Here is a 9640-nt window from a genome sequence, read left to right on the forward strand (position 1 = left end):
ACGGCCTGGATGGGATGCCTGTCTTCTGGGAGCAGAGGAACGCTGTTCAAATTCCTTTCGTTTTTTAAGAAAGTCTTTAAAGCACATCACAGGGAGCAGAACTGCAGTCCCCGCTAATGACTATGTCACTTCTTTTCCACAGAGATGTAAAGTTTAGTTTCTTTAATGCTTGGAACTCTGTACTTTAATTAATGTGGTTCCGTTAATGAAGGGGGTCCCTAAAAGAAATGAGCACCGTGCTGCAATGCAGAGCTTTGACGTTCTTTTCCTTTTCCTCCTCCACTGTGCCCACAGGTCGAGAAAGTGATGCCCCCGGACACCTTCTACTTCTCCATCCTGCGGGACCCTGCCCTCCTGGCTGAGTCCTCCTACACCTACTACAAGGCAGTAGCTCCAGCCTTCCGGCGGGCAAAAGGGCTGGCGGACTTTATCGATGACCCCTGGCGCCACTATGACCCGCGGCTGCGGAACAACCACTACGCCCGGAACCTGCTGTGGTTCGACTTCGGCCTGCCGCACGACGCCAACTTCACCGCCGAGCTGGCGCGGGCCGGAGAGGCGGAGGTGCGCCGCAGCTTCCAGCTGGTGCTGCTGGCCGAGCACTTCGACCACTCTGTGGTGCTGCTGCGGCACGCCCTCTGCTGGCCGCTGGACGCCGTCGTCTCCTTCAGCCTGAACGCCCGGCAGCAGAGGGCGGGCTCGAGTGCCCGGCCGGCGCTGTCCGAGGAGCAGAGGCAGAAGCTCCGCGAGTGGAACGCCCTGGACTGGCACCTCTACCGCGCCTTCAACCAGACCTTCTGGGCCCAGGTGGAGCGTTTCGGCAGGGAGCGCATGGACCGCGAAGTGGGGGCGCTGAGAGCCCGGCGGGAGGAGCTGGCCCGGCTCTGCCTGCGGGACGGGGGGCAGCCCGTAGAAGCCAGCCGCATCCAGGACAAGGCCATCCGGCCCTTTCAGAGCGGACTGGTCAAGATCCTGGGCTATGAGCTGCAACCGGGCCTGAGCAACCTCACGCGCGACTTCTGCCTCCGGATGGTGCGCCCCGAAATCCAGTACAAGGATGTGCTGGATTCCAAACAGTTCCCAAGGCCTCCGGGTCCAGCGGCAACCCCGAAGAAACAGCCCCCCAAATTTGAGAAAGTGGGAGATGGACAGGATCTCCAGATCAGGGAGCAGAAGATCAACCAGACAGCACAGACAGGGAAAGGAGGGAACCTTCTAAGATAGCTAAAGCCTGCCCACTGCCCCAGCAGGTGACCCGGTTACCACAGGACTGAGGAATTCACAGACACATGTGGGAGCCTGAGTATCCTTGCATTCTCTCATCATGGATCAGAGTCTGGAGATACAAGACTGGGGGACCAGGGATTGCCACACTTAAGAAATCCCAGGGGGCACCTGTAACTCTTCTGCCCCAAGCAGACAGTCCACTGACTCACCTTTGGCCTATCCCCAGCTCTTGAGGGAAAGGGAAGTGGGGTGCCCATCAGAAACTGTTCTCCCTCGTCCGTGCTGACCTTGGTACAGTGGGTACAGAAGGCAAGGACGTTCACAGCTCGGGCTGGCATGATGATGCCTTGATGCCCAGCTGAACTCTCATCAGGATAATTTCTCTTGCTGTGCTGTGCCATTGTTGGCTTAGCTTCCTGTAGCTTGAGATTGTCCCGTATTCTCTTTGCAGTCAGGCGATCTGCACATTCGCCTGTATTTTAGGAACCAGAGGCCACCAGCATTGTCAGTAGGCGTGCTGTGTAGAACCTGCCCCTTGTGTGATGTAAGCACTCAATGAGTATGCTCAGAAGCAACCCTTGCGCCCTCACCCCTGACGTCTCCTCCCTGCTCAGGCTACTGAGGATCACACCTTGACCACAGTGGCTTAAATTATCTATTTATTTTTTTATTGCAGCTATTTATCTCCTTTTATAGACAAGAGCATCTTTTTTTAAGGAACCTCCAAAGCGGTCTCTGTGACAAAGGGAAAATCCCACTATGGGGGAACTCTGAGACAATTGTGCTGCACAGCTGTCATATATGCAGAGGATCACAAAAGCACAATGTCACAGAACCATTTGAACAGCAAGCTCTCGCACACAGTGATGTGATCAGAGTGTCACTTGACACAACAGAAACAGGAGAAGTACACACACACAGAATAACACGATTATGCACACACACAAAGTGACATGATTGGTTTGTCACACCGCAAAACGAACAGGAAACATCCAACATTATAGCAAACCCATGGGATTGGGACAGACAGCACCACCTGCTGGTGGAATAACTCCATCTTCAACACTCCAGTCCCAGCTCTGGCTGTGTGCACTCAGACCTACTCGGTCTTAAAGATTTGACCACTTTAAGCTCCACTGTCTTCTTATTACGCAAATGGACTTTAAAGCTTGGGCAATCAATTATCAAAAAGCCAAGGAAATAACGCTCAAAGAACAGAGGGCTGGGTCAGATTTGCAGGATGGTCCAGTCCTCTGTAGCATAGTATACACAAATCGTTGGGGCCAGACTGGCTCAGTATTCCCTCCTGGCTGTGAGAGTGAAAAGGAAGGATTCTTCTGTCAATACCGAGAGGAGCTGCTGTGCTCACAGGATCCCCACCGCTCTCCAAAACCCTGGAAAATGGAAAAAAAAATGCCATTATTGGAAAAAGTGTCACAGAACGTGGAACCATCTTGAAAAGCCCCAGCAGATACCAAAAGATGCATTTGTGTTTTATGTGCATTAACAGATCAACACGCAGACACAGCAGACTGTACATACACATCTGGAGACCTCATTTTATCTAAAACATGAGCGCCCAGGGATAGGCCTTAAACATGGGACTCTTGCAAACAAAAACAGGCCACAAGATCAGCATAACTATTGGGAGTTTTGCCCTCCAAAGTGAAAGTGTGCTCAGCATCCTCCAAAAGTCTCAGCAGCAGGGGAAATGTGCTAAACGTTCACCTTGACAAAGTGTTAAATTGTGTTTTTCTTCCCATTTGAATATAGTGTTCAACAGCTGTGTTACCACCTTCTCGCCTGACCTCTAAGGAAAACCAGGCTACTGCTGTAAGTGGTGTTTGTGGGCCTGTAGGTGGCGCTCTTCTCACTGGACCAGGATTTCCAGATCAATGGGAATGGGGATACGGAGCTGTATGGAGACACGAAGCTCATGGCTGCTTGGTTGTTTGTCACAGTAGGATTGTGAACCCTAGTGTCCTGGTAAATCCCATTCTGGGGTACACAGTCTGGCCTCCCTAAAGTTTTCACTCAACCCCTGGATCTGCTGTGCAGTGGGGCTGCTGTGTGTCACCCGGGTTTTAGGAAAAGAAAAATAACTGAGGAATACAAGTTGTTTTTGCTTAAAGAAAAACACAACTGCTCAAGCACCCTGAATCCAGCCCCTTTCTGCAACACAGTGTCTTCATTATGCAGCACTGTTTTAAGAAAGAGGAAACCGTGATCAGGGGAAATGATGACACTGCTGCCCGTGACTCAGTCTCCAGCCCACACAGAGATCTATGGGACATGACATGTTTTCTATAATGCTACACAGACCGGACCAGTGTGGTTTTCAGGTTTCCTTCACACCCACCTGCAAAGTTGACCTAAATATTTTCTTTTTTGCTCCAAAATAACCTTTTTTTTCTTGGCATGCCTTAACAAGCTGCTAAGGAAAAGTACCATAGTTCCTGGCCCTGATAGTGATGCTTAAGCAATGGGAAATTTCCACGATCGTTTAACCTTTTTCAAGTGATTTTTACACATGAGTTTTAGCATAGACGTATTCCCAATCTGGTCCCCTTTTCAAAGTACTGGAATCCCTGATCTGGTCACTCTTATTCCAAGAGATGAGGTGCTGATCTGGTCACTCCTAATAATAATGATTCCTTACACTTATATAGTGCTTTTCTGGACACTTCACTCAAATTGCTTATTTTTACAATAATGGGGACTCCCCTCCACCAACGTCAGTGTTCAGCCTCACCTTGATGATGCAACAGCAGCCATAGTGCACCTGTACGCTCAACACACACCAGCTCTTAGTGGGGAGGAGAACAGAGTGATGAAGCCAGTTCATAGATGGGGATTATTAGGAGGCCATGATTGGTAAAGGCCAGGGGGAAATTTGGCCAGGATGGCTGGATAACACCCCTACTCTTTTCAAGAAACCCTGGGATTTTTAATGACCACGGAGAGTCAGGACCTTGGTTTTACATCTCTTTACAGTCCCCATCACTATACTGGGGCATTAGAACCCACACAGACTGCAGGGTGAGCACCCCCTACTGGCCCCACTAAAACCTCTTCCAGCAGCAACCTTAGTGTTTCCCAGGAGGTCTCCCATCCAGGTGCTGACCAGGCTCACACCTGCTGAGCTTCAGTGGGCTGTCATTTGTGAATTGCAGGGTAACTGCTGGCAAACTCCTATTCCAGCTACTGTAATTCAAGATCTGATCACCCCTTGGTGATTGGCAATGATCTGGTCACTCCTATTTAAGGTACTGGAATCCCTGACTTGATCACCCCCTTCCAAGTGCTGAGGCACTGATCTGATCACTCTTATTCCTGGAGCTGAGGTAGTGATTTCGTCACTCCTGTTCCAAGTTCTGAGGCACTGATCTGATCACTCTTATTCCTTGAGCTGAGGTAGTGATTTCGTCACTCCTGTTCCATGTGCTGAGGCACTGATCTGATCACTCTTATTCAAGGAGCTGAGGTACTGACTTGGTCACTCGTATTCCAAGTGCTGAAGCAGTGATGCTGGGTCACTTCTTTATCCAAGCTCTGGCAAGGTGTCTTGCTCTTCCTGAGCGAACATCAAACAAGGAACCTTGGACCCTCTAGACTAGAGGCCCAACCCTCTCTTTTAGGAAGTCAGCTGATACCTGTTGAAGACTGTAGTCTACTGCATTTGCAACAGAGGCACAGAGGATTAGCAGTAACCCCTATACAGATCCTCAGAGACCTGCGATCAGACCTGGAAATACTAAATCCCTTTTTTATCATTTGGATGCTGTACATATACTGTACAAGACCAATACATTGCTTTAAATAGAACCTCAGCTCCTTAGAATTTTGGGCACCTAAATTGACCCATACAATTTATTAGGCTAGCGTTCACAAGGAGAATGTTGAAACTGCATAGAGATAACATATTTCCATGAGAAACTCACCTAAAAGTAATATAAAATGCAGTAGTTCTAAAAACGAATATAGTTATGTTTAGTGATGGCAGCAAGACATCACAAAATGTTCATTGTATTCTACTTTATTTCAGTATTCGAATGCCAGATACTTATTTGCATTTTGCTTGTAAATGGAAAAAGGCTTTGGCAAATCCTACAAGTTAGTTTTGTTGCCAAGCAGGGAATATCTATAACATAAAGCAGGAAAACCTCTCAGTGCAGTTCTGCATTGTAACAGAGCAGGACGGCAGTCTGGAACAGATGTCAGCTGTATTCTTGGAGGGAGAAAAGCTGGGTAAAACCACAAGCCACTGAAACCCACAAGGCACCCCAAAAATATGTTGTTTTTCTGTTTTACTGTTGTTTACCAGTCTGCACATTGGGCAAGACCCCCCCCCCACCCCAGTGGTGAAGTCTGGAATGAGTCAAACTGATCACCAGCTGTATAATTAACCATGGCGCCTCCGACCCAAATCGTTTTTACTGTATTCATTCTGGATGGCTGAGTTCTGGTTAAAAATCATCGCCAGTTTCCCTTTTCCAAAATCAGACAATCCAACAGATTCTCCTCAAGCGTTGGCCAAGACTCGCTCGCTAGAAACCACATCGCCCAGGGAGCATGACATTGGGAATCTTTTGACACAGATGTTGCTTACCACAGTAGAAAAAAGCTCAGCGAAATTAAACAAGAAAGGCTGACTTAAGACTGCTCCCCTCCCTCCCTGATCCCCAGCCCTGCCTTCGGTGTTACAGTCTTGAGATTGTTGCGTTTGAAAACCCGAGTTGTCACAAAATGTTTGGAATTTGAAGCCCCATTGGAAAGTACAGGAAACTGGCATCCCTGCAGAGCATGCTGGGAAGGTCAGCTTTACAACAGCTTTGTGTTTCTCCTCAGGTTTTTGGGGGGTTTCTTAAAGAAATGTGGGGGTCTTCATTCTGGGCTGAAGCAACATTTTTCAGGAGTGGTTTAAAAGATAATCAGTTAATCTGGGGACAGTTGTGTGTTCCTTCTGAACACTTTGTGGAAACAAGTCCCACATATCAACCGAGGTGAACAAGCCCAGTTCTGTCATGTGAACACATTCCACTTTGATGTTTTTGTTTTCTCCTCTCATGCAGGAATGTCAAAAAAGTGACACAACTTTGCTTCAATTCCATACACAAGCACATTCAGAATTTGCCCTGGAGGACAAGTGGGTGTGCTGAGGCTGTTTTGGGGCTGTGAAGTATTTTGTGTAGTTCTGGGCGACATCACAAAGGGTTCTCTACTTAAAGAAAGACTCTACAGTCTCACAGAACTTCTGAGTCTGAACAGTTTGACACATCTGTGCTACAGCAGCCTGAAAGGTCTGAGATCTCCAGTAGCTGAATCTCACTGTCATGTGTCCTGCTGCGCTTGAGGTCTGGGAAATTCTGTAACCATACCTCTCATAATACTGTTCAGTCTTCTGTTTCTGAGTGTGCCAGATACCACTTGCTTAATACTTAGTAGATTTCTCTTATGACTTTCCTGTTTCCATATGTAAGGGGGTGGTAGGTGGAGTCAATATGGCAGATCTTGTCTGAACTATATTCCCCAGAGAGCACAGAGGAATGACCTGCCATCCTCATCCACCGGACCTATTGGAGGAAGGACTTGAGATTTTGTGATGTTACCTTCACATCTGGAAATGTTTATTGGTGTTTTGATGACTGACAGACTGCTGGGTTGTGGACGTCATGTCCTTGAGCTGATGTCCCCTGGAGTTTCAGACACAGTAATAACCCTTAGACACACACTGGCCAAAACTTTAGGAACTCTCCAGTCAAATGGCAGTATAAGATCATGTACCAGTGTACCCACTCTTTAATAACAAGCACTTCGCCAAGCAAGACAGAGCCTCTTTGTTTACAAAACTGTCCCAAAAAGAAAATGTTTTGATCAGCGCCACTGGTGTGCCTTAAGGATGCGACACTCCAACACAGAGCTTTAACTGCTGCTAGAGACTGTGTATCTCTTGTTGTCTGTATGTGTGTTTGCATTTGTCAATTCCTGTGTTTTACGACACCAATGACGAGTATGTTCTTGACTGGGGTTGTGGATTTAATGGCTATGTTGGGAGTAGGATGTTGGCTATATATTTCCTGTGGGATCTCAGACAAGCAGTCAGTCATGAGGCACATTGGTGACAATGGTCATCTCATTAGGTACACTTCTCGGTATACATTTGCCCACCAGAATTTCACGTTATTGATCGGTGGCTCTGACCTTATCTTTTTGTTCTTTTCTAAAGATAAGTGCTGCCACTTAGTGGCAATAGGTGGGTGAAAAATCTCTTTTGTTTGTCTCCAGGACGGTGGAGTGCAGTTGTGCACTGACCTTTCCTGTGCAGTAGCTGTTCACTTCATTCCAGATCAGCGTATAACGTGGGAACTGCCAGCCCAGCATAGTGGCAGGTAGAGCTGGGAGGGATTCCGCAGCCTTGGTCGTGGAGATCCCGAGTCCTCCGGTTTCCCGACCAGCTGAACTCCGACTGATACAATTCTATCAATCGATTACTTTGTGAGATTCTGAGAGGTTACTCTGCTCAATGGCAATTCAAGGCTGTGTACAAAGCCGACAGGGCTACTGGCTCCTGATGAAGGGGCCAGTGATCTCTTTATCTCTCCATGTCCAGATGTGCACATAGGTAGGGCTCAAATGGAATTTCTTGGCTATAATCCTTCAAGTGTATCGCTTTTAATATTTTGGGCCACTTGAAATGCAGATGATATTGATATCGGGTGACCGATAAGTGTATTTATTCCCAGACACGTCCTCCTTTTTAGGGATCTTAATTGTCTGTCCAGGAGGAATTTTCTAATATTTTAGAACATTCTGGATTTTCCCCCTATTGTCTTACCCCAAGGATTATCAGTGTGAATGGCTGTAGGGATGCAGAGGGTGTCGACTGTTCAAGAGAGAGACATAGTGTGTTGATTATAGTCGTGTGCTTGTCTAGTTCGCCACCCCGGTCAGTTTCCATTCTGAGCAGGTACCAGTTTTCCACAACCACCACCCCTGGCTCAGCCACGGCACCAACCTTGCTGTGTTATACTGTATATGTCATATAGAAAAGTTATATTTATTAAATAGCATGTTTTATTGCATTAATACAACACACTTCGGAAGAAACTGGTACAACTACCGGCGGCTGGTGCCGTGGTTAACATTATTGCTGGGGTCCTGGGTTCAGTTCCTGTGGTGCTATCTGTGTGGAGTTTGCATGTTCTCCCTTTATTTGTGTGGGTTTCCTCTGAGTGCTCTGGGTTCCTTCCACAGTCCAAAGACATACTGGGAGGTTAATTGGCTTCTGGGAAAACTGGCCTTGGTGCGAGTGACAGTGAGTTTGCGAGTCCGGCTCTCCCACGACACTGTACTGACTAAATCTGTTAGAAAATAAATGGACAGTTTAAATTACCCTCTCCCCACTCTTGACGGGAGTACCCTCTGTTTTGAATGTTCAAATACGGTAACCCAAACTCAGAGCAAGTGTGAGGCATGAGGTTTTTTTGTGTCTTTTTACTTGAAAGTTTCATTATGCGGGTGGCGAACTTGAGTGCTAGTGTATTTCCTGTTTTTTTAATTATTATTACCACTGTACAGAGCTGAAATAAATGGAACTTTGTAGTAAAGAAAGGCTGGTGTCTGTCTTCGCTGTTGCACGCATCCAGGCTGCAGCTAGCAGACCAGCTGCTGCTCCACTGCTGTCCTGAAGGCTTTCTAGGTCACTTACTAAGAGCAAGAAAAGGCCCCACTTATGTCCAATTACGAACTTTTGAGCTCAATTGAGGTGAGGGGAAAACTGATGCTGGAGTTGTGCGTCTTTGGACCAGTCTAGAGGTGTGGCCATCCTTTACCAGAGAGCTGCCATCCCGCAAGTCTGAGAGGGAGCCCTGAGGTGGCTTTGACCGGGAGCCTGGAGAACACGACACCCTGACCGTCGACCAGGGGTCTTCTTTTGGATCAATAGCAGTATTCATGCACCATTAATGTTAAAACAATAGACCGAATGCACCCAGAGGGAGAATAACTTCGGAGGCAGAAACAAAACCATGAACTGGAGTGGGTACAACTGGAATTAGCAGAGAGGATACCATCTCCACGCCGCGGGACAGGAACCCCAGGGGGGTGACGTCCTGTGCTGTGAGACGCCAGCGCTGACAACTATGTCCTATGTTGTCACTAACTGTAGCTGAAAAACTGGCCAACACTGTTGTTTCCTCTTGAATTGATTACTGTAATGCCCTACTTGCTGGGGTACCTAAATCCACACTAAACAAACTTCAGAAAGTCCAGATCTCAGCAGCCAGAATCCTGACCCTCTCTTGTGCCAGTGATCCCATTACTCCCATCCTGGAGTCTTTGCAATGGCTTCCTGTCAGGTTTCATATTGACTTCAAAATCCTCATGCTCACCGATAAGGCTCTGCATGGCTTGG

General features: G+C 47.5%; 1 protein-coding gene across 2 annotated transcripts in view; it reads left to right on the top strand.

Moving 5' to 3' along the window:
• LOC148838181 (galactose-3-O-sulfotransferase 2-like) overlaps positions 1-8838 on the top strand; it is a 28001-nt gene extending 19163 nt beyond the window's left edge. For both annotated transcript variants that reach the window (XM_088911933.1, XM_088911932.1), the window contains exon 4: positions 295-8838. In XM_088911933.1, coding sequence (XP_088768059.1) covers positions 295-1224 — 930 coding nt within the window. In that variant the 3' untranslated portion in view covers positions 1225-8838. The remainder of the gene's footprint in view (positions 1-294) is intronic.
• The last annotated feature ends 802 nt before the right edge of the window (positions 8839-9640 follow it).

Source organism: Atractosteus spatula, chromosome 3, assembly GCF_055471065.1.
Source record: "Atractosteus spatula isolate fAtrSpa1 chromosome 3, fAtrSpa1.hap1, whole genome shotgun sequence".
In the NCBI taxonomy this organism is placed as follows: Eukaryota; Metazoa; Chordata; class Actinopteri; order Semionotiformes; family Lepisosteidae; genus Atractosteus; species Atractosteus spatula.